At 49.5% G+C, this 15683-nt stretch overlaps 1 protein-coding gene across 1 annotated transcript; it reads left to right on the top strand.

Moving 5' to 3' along the window:
• The first annotated feature begins 10217 nt into the window (after positions 1–10217).
• BTG4 (BTG anti-proliferation factor 4) lies at positions 10218–14394 on the top strand. Its single transcript, XM_029074488.1, has 4 exons — positions 10218–10478; positions 12486–12623; positions 13691–13886; positions 13998–14394. The coding sequence occupies exons 1-4, from the start codon at positions 10306–10308 to the stop codon at positions 14190–14192; spliced, it is 702 nt and encodes a 233-aa protein (XP_028930321.1). The 5' UTR covers positions 10218–10305; the 3' UTR covers positions 14193–14394.
• The last annotated feature ends 1289 nt before the right edge of the window (positions 14395–15683 follow it).

Below are 15683 nucleotides of genomic sequence, written 5' to 3' on the forward strand. Positions count from 1 at the left end.
AATGGACTGTCACCGCGTTTTTAAATTCCTTACTTTTAGCTTTCCCTCTGATTTAAAGACATGCCTCTAGACTGCTGAATTAGCTGGTCATTAAAAACTTTCCATCCAGAAACTTTCAGTGAACTTAGACTATAACGTAATATATCTCCATATGCCCACTGTACTCTAAGATGCCACTGACAATAAAGTTCACCTCTGTGTAGCTGAAAAGATTAATGCAAGACCCCCATTGCTGACCACACCATGCACCCATACGGAATGTCGATCAAAAAGTAATAGTATTTATTGAGCACCTATTGGTTTCAGAGCAGTGTACTAAATGCTTGGGAGAGTACAGTCGAATTAGTAGATGTAATTCCTGCCCTCAAAAAGTTTTCAAAAGAGTGTGGGGGAGGAGGGGGAACAACCACTAAAATACATCTCAGATCGTCTCGTTTTGTTTTATGCTGTCGAGTCGAATCCAAATCACAGTGACGCCATGGTCACATCGCCCCCAGAACGCCCCACCTCCATCTGCAATCATTCTGGTAGTTAATCCACAGAGTTTTAGAAGTAATAGAGTGTAGAGGATAAGTGCATAAATGCTAAGGGGATGATAAGTATTTAAGTGCTTAGGTGTCCCAACCTTTATGTCAGTCAAAGATGATCTAGCCAAATATTGCATGACCTTTGGGATAAATTTCAAGTTGCCAAGAATTAAGTTACCCATCAAATTCAGCTCTTCACTGATCTTTCCAGGTGTATAACCTTTCTTTTACAAGGATATGAAACATCTTCCTAGTGCCTTCTTGCTTCCTCGGGTGACTCTGCCACGAATACAGGGACTGACGGTATTATTTTCATTCTTTTTTTTCACCAGAACCTCTGTTAGATTCAGGGTCCAGTAGGGACCCATCAGCCTCGTCACCTAGGTTCCACAGTCACTGTTCTTAGAAAAATTCCAGGGCTAATCCTCTTTCCCTCCATCCTGTGAATGATCTGCTTACTGTTCCCCAACTCTGGAAGCACTTCCTCAACCTTGGAATCTCCCGGGAATTATAGAGAACTCCCAGAGGCAGCAGATCTGCTTGGGAAATATGGCACTTGAACAATACCAGTCGGGGAACGGGATACAGGGAGAGCAAAATAGTATGGGGAGGGGGCGGCAAATAACAGGATAAGCTGGAATATATTTGCCCCCTGTAGAGAACCTGTTTTGTTTGCATTATATTCTCCCAGGCATTTAGTATAGTGCACTACTCTCTGCTCAATAAATAACACTAATTGATCGTACATACAGCCACAGGAGGGTCTTGTAAATCGAGACAGTATATACAGTACACCTCTGCAAGACAACCTATGAAGATTGTCTAATTCACTCCCAAAATAGAGAAGGAGGGTCCCCTGAAAATGTACTCATCTAGAATCAGTGAATCAATTGTATTTATTGAACGCTTACTGCGTGGAGAGCACTGTACTAAACGCTTGGGAGAGTATGATATAGAGTTGGTAGGCACGTTTCCTCCCCACGGGGAGCTTGTCATCTAGAAGGGGAAACAGCCTTTAATATAAATGAATAAATAAAATAAGGATATGTACAAAAATGATCTGGGCCTGAAAGGATTAGGATAGGGTGGATCTAGAAGGGATTAGAATATAGTCTGTTCTCCTATAACTCGTGTTTTTAAGTGTTTTGGGTAGAATGTTGTTGGGGAATAAGGGAACGTTCTTCTCCCCGAATATAATGTGAAACGATGTAGGTAGTGAGAATAAAAATAATGGTGGTATTTGTTAAGCACTTACTATGTGCCAAGCACTGCATTAAGCACTAGGAAGGATACAAGATACCCAGATATGAGTTCCTGTGTAGCTCACAGTCTAAGTAGGAAGGAGAACAGATATTGAATCTCCACTTTACAGATGAGGAAACCAAGGTCCAGAGAAGTAAAGTAATTTGCCCAAGGTCACAAGTGGCAGAGGTGGAATCAGAACTCAAGTCTTCCAACTTTATTAAGAGCTGGGTGCAAAACACTGTACTAAGGACTGGGCAAGAATGCACAGTTGGGAATTAGACATGGTCTCTGGCTCTCTGGGGGAGGGAGCGCCGGATCTGAAAATAAAAAGAGGAAGAAGGGACCCGGCGGTAGACACGTGGGAAAAGATGAAACAAAACACTAGAACAACATAAAGGTAAAAAAACGAAGATCAGTAGGGTACCGTGATCAGAGGAGCAGAATTTCAACCTCCTTGTCCATGTATATTAAAATGGAATGTGCGCTAAAATGCAAATTTTCCTTAATTTATTCAATCGTATTCGTTGAGCACTTAATGTGTGCAGAGCACTGTACTGACCGCTTAAATCCGGGGTCTGTCAAAAGTATAACGCCTGTATTATCGGAGAAGCAATGGTACTCTGAATTTTTTGTTGTGTTTTATGTTGTCAAGTCATTTCCGACCCATAGCGACTCTGTGGACGCATCTCTCTCAGAACGCCTCATCTCCATCTGCAGTCATCTGCTAGTTGAGCTGTAGAGTTTTCTTGGTAAAAATACAGAAGTGCTGCTGCTGCCCAGCACGGGTGAGTTTTGATGTATAGCAGATGGTCAGCCGCTCGCTAGCCACTGACCAAGCTAGGAATGGACCGGACGGGCCTCGGCTTGACTCTCGCTCCCGTAGGCGAGACTGGTAGAGGACTGGAAACCCTCCAGGTGCCATCCTGAGAGGAGGCTGAATTTCTTACTGACCAAAAAACATTCTAGCTGGATATCTTTAGTTACCCTATCTGGACTAACAACCACAAGACTAAATTACTTGATTAGATGTTGAGATGTTAAAGGTGATGTTCTTGAAGAGATTTGTACATCCCCACCACCATCAGAATTTACTGAGCTCCCACTGTATACTGAATGCGTAGCTCAAGACTGTAAGCTCATTGTGGGCAGGGGATGTGTCTGCTAACTCTTATATTGTACTCTCACAAACGCTTTGGTATGGTGGTCTGAACATAATAAGCGCTCAATAAATACCACTGACTGATTGATAACCCTGAACCGAGCAGCTGCTCTTTGGAGAGTACAAGGTGTTTGGGAATATACAATAGAAATGAAGTAAAAGACAATTCCTACGCCCAAAGAGATATATTACAGTTTAATGAGATGGGGGATGAGTAAACACAAGTTGCAAGAATACAACAAGTGGAAGGGTAAGAGCATGGATAAACGTGTACAGTGCTCTGCACACAGTAAGCGCTCAGTAAATATGATTAAATTGAATGAAATCTTTTAGACAGCGAACCTATTGTTGGGCAGGGATTGTCTCTATCTGTTGCCGAATTGTACCCTCCAAGCGCTCAGTTCAGTGCTCCGCACCCAGTGAGCGCTCAATAAAGACGATTGAACGAATGAATGAACGAGCCCCTCTCAGGGTGGCACCTGGAGAGTTTCCAGTCCTCTACCAGTCTCGGCTACGGGAGGGAGAGTGAAGCAGAGGCCTGTCCAGTCCATTTCTAGCTTGGCCAGTGGCTAGAGAGTGGCCGGCCATCGGCTACAAGTCAAAACTCCCCCGTGCTGGGCAGCAGCGGCACGGGAGAGAGTCGAGGGCAGAGACTCAGGTTTACTGCGTGGAGGGAGGCGATGGTAAACCGCTTCTGGATTTTTACCGGGAAAACTCTACGGATCCACTACCAGAACGATCGCAGATGGAGGTGGGGCCTTCTGGGAGAGATGTGTCCATGGCGTCGGACATGACTCGATAGCATAAGGCAAGGCAAAATCTCATCAGCAGCTACACACGTGGTAGGTTGGTGCTTAAGGCGGTTGATGGGATAAGATAGAGATTATTTTAGACTGTAAATCTCTAGACTGAAAGCTCAATATGGGCAGAGAAGAAGAATAATAATTTTGGTATTTTTTAAGCGCTTACTATGTGCAGAGCACTGTTCTAAGCGCTGGGGGAGATACAGGGTAATCAGGTCGTCCCACGTGAGGCTCACAGTTAATCCCCATTTTACAGATGAGGTAACTGAGGCAAAGAGAAGTTAAGTGACTTGCCCACAGTCCCACAGCTGACAAGTGGCAGAGCCGGGAGTTGAACCCATGACCTCTGACTCTGAAGCCCAGGCTCTTTCCACTGAGCAACGCTGCTTCCCAACATTGAGAACATGGCTGCTAATTCTGCTGTACTCTCCCAAGTGCCTAGTACAGTGCTCTGCACATCGATTAGACTTTAAGCCCGTCGTTGGGCAGGGATTGTCTCTATCTGTTGCCGAATTGTCCATTCCAAGCGCTTAGTACAGTGCTCTGCACATAATAAGTGCTCAATAAATACTCTTGAATGAATGGTCAGTAAATACCACTGATTGATTGGTGATACAGAAAAGCTCTCTGAGGGGGCGGCTTTCTAGAGGCTTTGAAAGTGGGGAGGGATGTGATTTGATGGATTTGAGTGGGAAGAGAATTTATCTCTATTTTTAAAATTCTGAACAGATATGAGCGATTTTATTCTTACTCGCAGAATTAAAAAAACAAAATTCAAGCAGTGAACTACAGAGCCGGCTCTTTCCATTCTTAGCTTCCATGATATAGGTGGAAGTGGATACTTTTGGCCATTTCCATGGGAATCTGAACACCAGGCTTGTTTCTGTGGGGTGGCGGGCGGCGTTTTAACTGGCAAATGCAAACAGCTGCTTCGATCAAGGTAGGTCAGCTAGCCGGAACAAAGGGATGGGATGCGGGAAGCTTCGCTTCTTACTGACTGTTCCTCTGGAGAATCCAGAGCCGTTGCTATGTGACTGCTCCACTTCTGAACACCCGGGACTTGCCCGGGCCTGTGGAAATAGTAACAGGAGGGGTCTGTTCCAAGTCCCATCAGCTGATGTAGGTCAACAACCCAAACCCAACCGTAGTTCAACCAGGAAGCGGAAGAATGAAATTCAACTGGTCGGAGCCCAACTGGCTTGAATCCAGTTCTCCATTTTTGCTTTGTTATGGTATTTGTCAACCGCTAGCAGCGTGGTTTAGCGGGTAGAGCCCGGGCCTGGGAGTCAGAAGGATCTGGTTCTAATCCCGGCTCTGCCTCCTGTCTGCTGTGTGACCTTGGGCAAGTCACTTCACCTCTCGGGGCCTCAGTTCCCTCATCCGTAAAATGGGAAATAAGACTGTGAGCCCTATGTGGGACAGGGACTGTGTCCAACCCGATTTATCTTGTATCTACCTCAGTGCTTAGAATAGTGCCTGGCACCTAGCAAGCACCTAACAGATACCATTATTGTTAAGCACTGTTCTAAGCGTTGGGGTCGGTATATGTTTATCAGGTTGGACACGGTTCCTGTCCTGGATGGGGCTCACAGTCTATATAGGGGAGTCGAATTTAAGGTCCTTTTTACAGTTGAAGAAACTGAGGCACAGAGAAGTGAAGTGACTTGCCCAAGGTCTCTCAGCGGACAAGTGGCTGAGGTGGAATTAGACAGACAGGCAGGTATTTGTTAAGCGCTTACTATGTGCCAAGCACTATTCTAAGCACTGGGGAAGATACAAGGTAATCAGGTTGTCCCACGTGGGGGCTCACAGTCTTCATCCCCATTTTACAGATGAGGGAACTGAGGCACAGAGAAGTTAAATGACTTGCCCAAAGTCGCCCAGCTGACAAGCGGCAGAGGCGGGATTAGAACCCATGACCTCTGATCCCCAAGATCGGCTTCACTTCTTCGGGCCTCCGTTACCTGATCTGAAAAATGGGGATTAAGACTGGGAGCCCCGTGTGGATACCACCGTGTTCGAGCTGATTAACTTGTATCAAACCCCAGCGCTCAGAACAGTGCCTGGCCCCGATTGAGCATTTGAGAAATAATAATAATAATAATAATAATAATAATGTTTGCATTTGTTAAGCGCTTACTATATGCAGAGCACTGTTCTAAGCGCTGGGGTAGATACAGGGTAATAATAATGTTGGTATTTGTTAAGCGCTTACTATGTGCAGAGCACTGTTCTAAGCGCTGGGGTAGATACAGGGTAATAATAATGTTGGTATTTGTTAAGCGCTTACTATGTGCAGAGCACCGTTCTAAGCGCTGGGGTAGATACAGGGTAATCAGGTTGTCCCATGTGAGGCTCACAGTCAATCCCCATTTTACAGATGAGGTAACTGAGGCACAATGAAGTGACTTGCCCACAGTCACACAGCTGACAAGTGGCAGATCTGGGATTCGAACCCATGACCTCTGACTATACCATAAACAAAACCAAGCTTGGGTCTGAAGGGAAGGAGAGGGAGGCGAGGCAGAGCGGGCCGTCTGTTGTGCTGGATCGTGCCATGAGAGGGTGACCCAGGCTGTGGAATGGCTGAGTCTGCCCCTGCTGCCGAGCCAATTAACAGCGCAACCCAACTGGCAAGGAGAGAGCAGTTAGTAGATGACTTTAGCTCCTCTTTTAGGGAGAAAGGACAGTTGCCTTACAAGCCCTGCAGACCCCAAGTTCCCTCTAGACTATAAACGTGTTATGGACAATCACTCATTCTATCCCAGAGTGGCTTAGTGGAAAGAACACGGCCTTGGGAGTCTGAGGAGTCTTGGGAGTCTAATCCTGCCTCCGCCACTTGTCTGCTGCGTGACGCTGGGCAAGTCACTTAATTTCTCTGTGCCTCGGTTGCCTCACCTGGAAAATGGGGATTAAGACTGTGAACCCCACATGAGACGACCTGTTCACCTTGTGTCTACCCCAGTGCTTAGAACAGTGCTTGGCACATAGTAAGTGCTTAACAAATACCATCATTATTATTATTATCCCACATAGATGACCGCATCAGCCTCCTTGCTGGCCTCCCAGCCTCCTGTCTCTCCCCACTCCAGTCCATACTTCATCCTGCTGCCCGGATCATCTTTCTACAAAATCGTTCAATACACGTCACCCACCCACCCCCGTCCCGCCCCCTCAAAAATCTCCAGAGGTTGCCTATTCACCTCGGTATCAAACAAAAACTCTTCACCTCTGGCTTTAAAGCTGTCCATGCCCTTGCCCCCTCCTACCTCATCTCCCTTCTCTCCTTCTCCATCCCATCCCGCGCTAAACTTCTCACCGGGCCCCCATCTCGCTTGTCTCGCCACAGACTCCTGGCCCACCTCCTGCCTTTGGCCTGGAATACCCTCCCTTCTCAAATCCAACAGTCAATGACTCCCCTTCAAAGCCTTCCTGAAAGCCCATCTCCTCCAAGAGGCCTTCCCAGACTAAGCCCCACTCTTCCTCATCTTCCACTCCCTTCTGCATCACCCTGTCTTGGTCCCTTTGTTTTCTCCGTCCCCCCCGCAGCCCCACAGCACTTATGCAGTATATCTGTCATTTTATTTATTTGTACTGATGTCTGTCTCCCCCCCCCTGACTAGACTGTGAGCTCGTTCGGGGCAGGGATTGTCACTCTTTATGGTTGTACTGTACTTTCCCAAGCACTTAGTACAGTGCTCTGCACACAGTAAGCGCTCAATAAGCACGACTGAATGAATGAGCAACAGGGAATGCATCCTCTGATTCTGTTGTAGTGGACTCTCCCAAGCGTTTACTACAGTGCTCTGCACATTGTAAGCACTCAATAAATACCATCAATTAGTTGGAAGCAAGAGCCAACCGGGCTGTAAGCCCACTGTGGGCAAGGACTGTCTCTCTTTTGGCTGTATTGTACTTTCCAAGAGCTTAGTACAGTGTTCTACACACAGTAAGCGCTCAATAAATACGATTGAATGAATAGGTGAGTGTGGAGGGGAGGTGGGGGAAGAGAGGTGGAGGGGTATCTCCGAGGCAGGGGGAGTTTACACCTGTCCCAGAACTCTTTGGTCTCCAAATCTTGGGGAGAGAATCAAGAGAGAGTGGCTACAAGAAGAAGGTAATCACAGCATTTATGTTTATATCTGTCATTTTATTTATTTATAGTGCTGTCTATTTGTATTGATGTGTGCCTCCCCCCCGCCCGACTATGAGCTCATTGTGGGCAGAGATTGTCACTGTTTATTGCTGTAATGTACTATCAGTCATTCATCCAATCGTTTTTATTGAGCCCTTACTGTGTGCAGAGCACTGTACTAAGCGCTTGGATTGTACAATTCGGCACCAGATAGAGACAATCCATGCCCAACAACTGGCTATTTTCCCAAGCACAGAGAACACTGCTCTGCACACAGTAAAAATGATAATAATTATGGCATTTGTTAAGTGCTTACTACGTGCCAGGCATCGTACTAACAACGGGCTCGCAGTCTAAACGGGAGAATTTAATCCCCACTTTACAGATGAGGTAACTGAGGCCCAGGGAAGTGAAAAGACTTGCCCAAGGCTACATAGCAAAGTAGCAGAGCCAGGATTAGAACCCCTGACCTTCTGACTTGGGGCCCATGGGCTATCCATTACACCATGCTGCCTTACCAAGAAAGTTAGACATGTCTCCCCCCATTTAGACTGTGAGCCCGTTGTTGGGCAGGGATTGTCTCTATCTGGTGCCGAATTGTACTTTCCAAGCGCTTAGTACAGTGCTCTGCACACAGTAAGCGCTCAATAAATACAATTGAATGAATGAATGCATGAAAGTTGTAAGCGTTGAATAAATACGATTGAATGAATGAATAAAAGTACTATGTGTTGAATAAGTACGATTGAATGAGTGAATGAAAGTAGTAAGCATTGAATACGATTGATGAATGAGCATAGTAAGCGTTGAATAAATACAACTGCATAAACGAATGAATGAAGTAAGCATTGAATAAATATGATTGAATGAATGGATGAACGTAGTAAGCGGTCAATAAATACGATCGAATAAACGAATGAAAGTAGTAAGCATTGAATAAATACGATTGAATGAATGAATGAAAGTAGTAAGCTTTGAATAAATATGATTGAACGAATGAATGCATGAATGTAGTAAGCGCTGAATAAATTCGATTGAACGAATGAATGCATGAAAGTCATAAGCGTTGAATAAGTATGACTGAATGAACGAATGAATGAAAGTAATCAGCGTTGAGTAAGTACGACTGAATGAATGATTGCATGAAAGTAGCAAGCGTTGAATAAATACGATTGAATGAATGATTGCATGAAAGTAGGAAGCGTTGAATAAATAGGATTGAATGAATGAATGCATGACAGTAGTAATAATAATAATAATAATGTTGGTATTTGTTAAGCGCTTACTATGTGCCGAGCACTGTTCTAAGCGCTGGGGTAGATACAGGGTAATCAGGATGTCCCACGTGAGGCTCACAGTCAATCCCCATTTTACAGATGAGGTAATTGAGGCACAGAGAAGTTAAGTGACTTGCCCACAGTCACACAGCTGACAAGTGGCAGAGCTGGAATTCGAACTCACGACCTCTGACTCCCAAGCCCGTGCTCTTTCCACTGAGCCACGCTGAATAAGTACGATTGAACGAATGAATGCATGAAAGTAGTAAAGGTTGAATAAATACGATTGAACGAATGACTTAAGTGTTGAATAAATACGATTGAATGAATGACTGCATGAAAGTAGGAAGTGTTGAATAAACAGGATTGAACAAATGAATGCATGAAAGTAGTAGGCGTTGAATAAATGGGACTGAATGAATGAATGCATGAAAGTAGTAAGCGTTGAATAAATACGATTGAATGAATGCATGAAAGTAGCCAGCGTTGAATAAATACGATTGAACGAATGCACGAAAGTAGTAAGCGTTGAATAAATAGGATCGGACAAATGAATGCATGAAAGTAGTCAGCGTTGAATAAGTAGGATTGAACGAATGAATGCACGAAAGCAGTAAGCGTTGAATAAATAGGATCGGACAAATGAATGAATGAAAGTAGCCAGCGTTGAATAAATAGCATTGAATGCAGGCAGGACAGTAGTGAGCGTTGAATAAATAGGATCGAACAAATGAATGAATGAAAGTAGCCAGAGTTGAATAAATAGGATTGAATGCAGGCAGGAAAGTAGTGTGCGTTGACTAAATAGGATCGAACAATGAATGAATGAAAGTAGGCAGCGTTGAATAAATAGGATCGAATGCAGGCAGGAAAGTAGTGAGCGTTGAAGAAGTAGGATTGAATGAACGAAAGCAGGAAGCGTTGCAGGGGCAGGATTGCATGCCAATGGTTTACACCTGTTGGGCGACTCCAATCCCGAAGAGCCGCCCCCTCCCCGGGGTATATAAAGGCCCGCTTTGGGCGAGGCAAAGGATGGAGGTTGAGGGGGGGGGGAGGAAGGGGGGGGTCGTGCCGGAGGTCAGAGGTCAAGGGCCTAGCCGGTGGCTGGGGTTGCAACGCGCGGAGGGCATCGGGGTGGGAGCCCCGGCGGGCGGCGGGGATGCGGGACGAGATCGCCGCCACCGTGTTCTTCGTGACGCGGCTGGCCCGGCGGCACGGCCGTCTGAGCGGGGACCGGCTGGACGACTTCGCCGCCCGGCTCAGCCAACTGCTGCTCGACGCCTACGGCGCGCACTGGTACCGCCACGACCCCTGCCGGGGCCAGGCCTTCAGGTCAGCCCGCCACGCCGGGGGGGGGGGGAGGGGAGGGAGAAAAAAAAAAACCACACCCACGCCTGCGCGCCTGCGCGCGACCCGCTCGCGGAGGGCGGGGGAGGGGCGGGGGGAAGGAGGCGACCCCACCCACGCCTGCGCGCCGGCGCGCGACCCGCTCGCGGAGGGCGGGGGAGGGGCGGGGGTCAAAGGAGGCGACCGCACCCACGCGCCTGCGCGCGATCCGCTCGCTGAGGCCGGGGAGGGGCGGGGGAAAGGAGACGACCCCACCACGCCTGCGCGCGATCCGCCCGCTGAGGCCGGGGGGGAGAGAAGATCCCATCCACGCCTGCGCGCCACCCGCCCGCCGAAGGGAGGGAGGAGCGGAGGAAGGGAGAATAAGAATAATGTTGGTATTTGTTAAGCGCTTACTATGTGTCGAGCACTGTTCTAAGCTCTGGGGGAGATACAGGGGGGGACAAGTGGTCCCACGTGGGGCGCACAGTCTTCATCCCTATTTTACAGATGAGGGAACTGAGGCACCGAGAAGTGAAGTGACTTGCCCAGTCACACAGCTCACAAGAGGCCGAGTCGGGATTCGAACCCATGACCTCTGACTCCAAAGCCCGGGCTCTTCACCGCGCGCCTGCGCGCGACCCTCCCGCTGAAGGCGGGGGGGAGGGGCGGGGGAAGGGGAACGGTCACATCCACGCATGCGCGCCTGCGCTGGGGGGGGAGGGGCGGGGGAAGAGAGATCATCACACCCACGCATGCGCGCGATCCGTCCCGCTGAGGGGGGGGCGGGGGAAGGGAGAGGATCACACCCACGCATGCGCGCGGCCCGCCCCGCTGACGGGGGAGGGGTGGGCTTGGCGAAGCGGCGTGGCTCAGTGGAAAGAGCCCGGGCTTGGGAGTCAGAGGTCATGGGTTCGAATCCCGCCTCTGCCCCGTGTCAGCCGTGTGACTGTGGGCAAGTCGCTTCACTTCTCTGTGCCTCAGTTCCTTCATCTGTAAAATGGGGATCAACTGTGAGCCTCCCATGGGACAACCTGATTCCCCTGTATCTCCCCCAGCGCTTAGAACAGTGCTCTGCACATAGTGAGCGCTTAACAAATACCAACATTATTATTATTATTATTACCCCAGCGCATAGAACGGTGCTCTGCACATAGCACTTCACAAAGACCAACATCGTTAAGTATTGATTAATCATTGATTATTTCATTTAATAATAATGGTGGTATTTGTGAAGCCGAATTGTACATTCCAAGCACTTACTACAGTGCTCTGCCCATAATAAGCGCTCAATAAATGCTATTGAATGAATGAAGCACTTACTATGTGTAAAGCACTGTTCTAAGCGCTGGGGGGATACAGGCCGATCAGGATGTCACACGTAGGGTTCAGTTTTAATCCCCATTTTCCAGATGAGGTCACTGAGTCACAGAGATGTGAAGTGACTTGCCCAAAGTCACCCAGCTGGCAAGCGGCAGAGTAGGAATTAGAACCCATGACCTCTGACTCCCAAGCCCAGGCTCTTTCCATTGAGCCACACTGCTTCTCTGACTGTGTTTAGGCTGTGAGCCTGTCATGGGGCAGGAATTATCCATTCCAAGTGCTTAGGACAGTGCTCTGCACATAGTAAGCGCTCAATAAATATGATTGAAGGAATGAATCATTATTATTTGGTGAGGGGGCGAGGCTCTGGTGACTCTGTAAGCCATGAGGCCGGACCCCCCCCCTCCCCAACACACCTGGTGTGTGGACGTGGGTGTGGGCCCCGGGCTCCGGTCCTGCCCAACATAAGGTGCGGCGCCTTGCATGGAGCCTGGTGGCCGAAGGGGATGGAGAAGGCCTGAGTGGGGTCTCCCCTCGAGGTCACCGCATTCATTCATTCGTATTCATTGAGTGCTTACTATGTGCAGAGCACTGTCCCAAGCGCTTGGAATGGACAATTAGGCACCAGATAGAGACCATCCCTGCCCCATGACGGGTTCACAGTCTAAACAAAGGCCCTCCCTCCTCCAGGTGCATCCGGATTAACCACCACCAGCAGGTCGACCCCCTCCTGGAGCGCGCCTGTGCCGAGAGCCGCGTGGACTTTGCCCACCTGGGGCTGCCGAAGGAGATGACCATCTGGGTGGACCCGCTGCAGGTGTGCTGCAGGTGAGCTGGCCGCCCTGCCTCCCCCATCCCCGATCCCCTCGGCCCCCGAGCAGGGGAACAGCTCGGTGTACAGTGCTCTGCACGCAGTAAGCGCTCAAATAGAAATGGATGAATGAATTGAACATAACAGCTCTGGGAGGAAAGTCGGAGCCTCGGGTGCTGCTGACTTCCTAGAAGCGAGGAGACATAATAATAATTATGGTATTAAGCACTATGTGTCAAGGTTGTTCTCAGCGCTGGGGCAGATATAGGTAGTTCCACATGGGGCTCAAAGTCTTAATACCATTTTACAGATGAGGTCACTGAGGCCCAGAAAAGTGAAGTGACCGAGGCCCTCATCCCCACCCGCTCACTCGCTTACTTAAGGGGTCGCGGACCACAGAGTTGAAGGGGTCACTCAGCCTGCCTCATTGGGGAGCAAGGTGAAGGGGACTCTAAGCCTGTGTGGGCAGGGAATGTGTCTGTTCATGACTGTGGTATTAAGTGCTTACTGTATAATAATGATGGCATTTGTAAAGCACTGTTCTAAGCGCTGGGATAGATACAAGGCAATCAGGATGTCCCATGTAGGGCTCCCAGACTTCATCCCCATTTTACAGATGAGGGAACCGAGGCCCAGAGAAGTGGTGACTTGCCCAAAGTCACGCAGCTGATAAGTGGCAGAAGTAGGATCAGAACCCATGACCTCTGACTTCTATACTAAACATTGTACTAAGCGCTGGGGTGGTTACAAGCAAATAGCACTGGACACAGTCCCTGTCCCACAGGGGCTTACGGTCTCTATCCCATTTTACGGATGAGGTAACTGAGGCCCAGTGAAGTGAGTTGCCCAAAGTCACAGAGCAGGCAAGGGGCAGAGCTGGGATTAGAACCCATGACCTTCTGACTCCCAGGCCCGTGCTCTATCCCTTACGCCAGGCGGTTATATTGTACCCTTCCCAAGTACTTTGCCCAGTGCCCTGCACACCGAAAGCGTTCAAATACAATTTAAGGAATGAAAGGGGGTCGGTTAGTGGCCCGAGACCGAGGGTCACCCTGATGGTCTCTGCCTCCCTTCCATCCACCAGGTTCGGGGAGAAAAACCCGCCCTTCCCGGTGGCCAGCCTGGCCGGCAAGGCCCGGTGGGAGATCTCCCAGCAGATCAGCCGGGCCGTCGACAGGGCCACGTCGGACTACGGTTCCGGCTCCTCCTCGGACGAGGAGACGTTCAGCAGGGAGCCGCGGGCCATCCCCAAGGTCCGCAACCCCAAGAGCGTGTACCAGGTAAGACCAGCCCGCTCCGCCGGGGGCCTGGATGGTGCCCGGGCTGGGGGTGGGGGGCGCGGAGGCCGGTGGTGGCCGGCCCAGGGCCAATCCCCTCTGCTTGTCTGCCAGGTGAACACGTTGGCCCTACCCGCCCTGCACCCGTGGCTGCAGTATTCCCGCAGGAAGGGGCCGCCCGACGGCCGCCCGCACGCCTCGGCCGGGCCCGGCTGCGTCCTCCACAAGGGCTACAAGGGCCACCGAGTGGCCGCTGCGCTGGCCGGACCCCGGCTAGATCGGTACCACTGGGTCAACACCAATCACTGAGGCCGCGGCCGAGCTTCGCCCCGGGTGGGGCGGTGGTCGCACCCCGGTCCCCGGCGGGATGGGAGGCGGTTTTAGACTGAAGAGATGCTTTTAAATGAGGTTTTACGTACGATGTGTTGTTTGTGGTCGGGGGTGAGGACGGCCTCCCGCCGCCGACGGGTGAAAAGTAAAATGGACACTAATAAATGGCATGTGACTTTTAGCCGGCGTCATGGGTTGGGTGCCTGGTGAGGGGGGCTTGGGTGGGCTGTGCCCCTGCCATCGCCTGGCACTCGTGTTTCTGCTCCCTGAAAGGCAAAAGAAGCTGGTGCAGGAATGAGGAATTGAGACTGAGCCCTCCTGTCTTGGACTTTTTTTTTTTTTTTCCCCTGTGGTGGTAAGCATCTGCTCTGTGCCAGGCACTGTTCTAACTTCTGTGGTAGATAAAAAGCAATCAGGTTGGATACAGTCATTCAGTGATATATATTAATAATGATATTTGTTAAGCGCTTACCACGTGCCAAGCACTGTTCTAAGCACCGGTGTAGATATAAGGTTGAGGTTGTCCCACTTGGGGCTCATAGTCTCAATCCCCATTTTACAAATGAGGTAACTGAGGCCCAGTAAAGTGACTTGCCAGAGTCACCCAGCTGCCAAGTGGTGGAGTGGGGATTAGAACCCACAACCTCTGACTCCCAAGCCTGTGCTCTTTCCACTAAGCCATGCTTCTTTTGAGCACTTACTGTGTACAGAGCACTGTAATAAGCAGGTGGGAGGGTACGTTATAATAAGCAGACCTATTCCCTGGCCACAGTGAGCTGACGGTCTAGAGGGGGAGGTCCATGGGCCCCATGGGATTCAGTTTTAATCCCCATTTTCCAGATGAGGTAACTGAAGCACACAGAAGTGAAGTGACATGTCCAAGGTCACCCTGCAGCCAGGTGGTGGAGTTGATGACGATATTTGTTAAGCGCTTACTATGTGCCGAGCACTGTTCTAAGCGCTGAGGTGGATACAAGGGAATCAGGTTGTCCCACGTGGGGCTCACAGTTTTAATCCCCATTTTACAGATGAGGGAACTGAGGCACTGAGAAGTTAAGTGACTGGCCCAAAGTCACACAGCTGACAAGCGGCAGAGTTGGGATAACAATTTATGGTATTTAAGCGTTTACTATGTGCCAGCCACTGTACTAAGCACTGGGGAGGATACAAGCAAATGGGGTTTGATACAGTGTCTGTTCCCATGTAGGGCTCCATCTCAATCCCCATTTTACCGATGAGGTAACGGAGGCCCAGAGAAGTAAAGTGACTTGCCCAAGGCCACAAAGACAAGTGGCGGAGCTGAGATTAGAACCCCTGACCTCCTGCCTCCCAGACCTGTGCTCTATCCACTATGCCATGTTAGAACCCGGGTCCTTCTGACTCCTAGGTCCATGCTCTATCCACTAGGCCACAGTGCTGATCTCCCCTCTCCCCCTGTTTCTCCCTCCTCTCCCCCAGCTCCTTCGGGTT

The sequence above is a fragment of the Ornithorhynchus anatinus genome, chromosome 11 (genome assembly GCF_004115215.2).
Source record: "Ornithorhynchus anatinus isolate Pmale09 chromosome 11, mOrnAna1.pri.v4, whole genome shotgun sequence".
Taxonomy (NCBI): Eukaryota; Metazoa; Chordata; class Mammalia; order Monotremata; family Ornithorhynchidae; genus Ornithorhynchus; species Ornithorhynchus anatinus.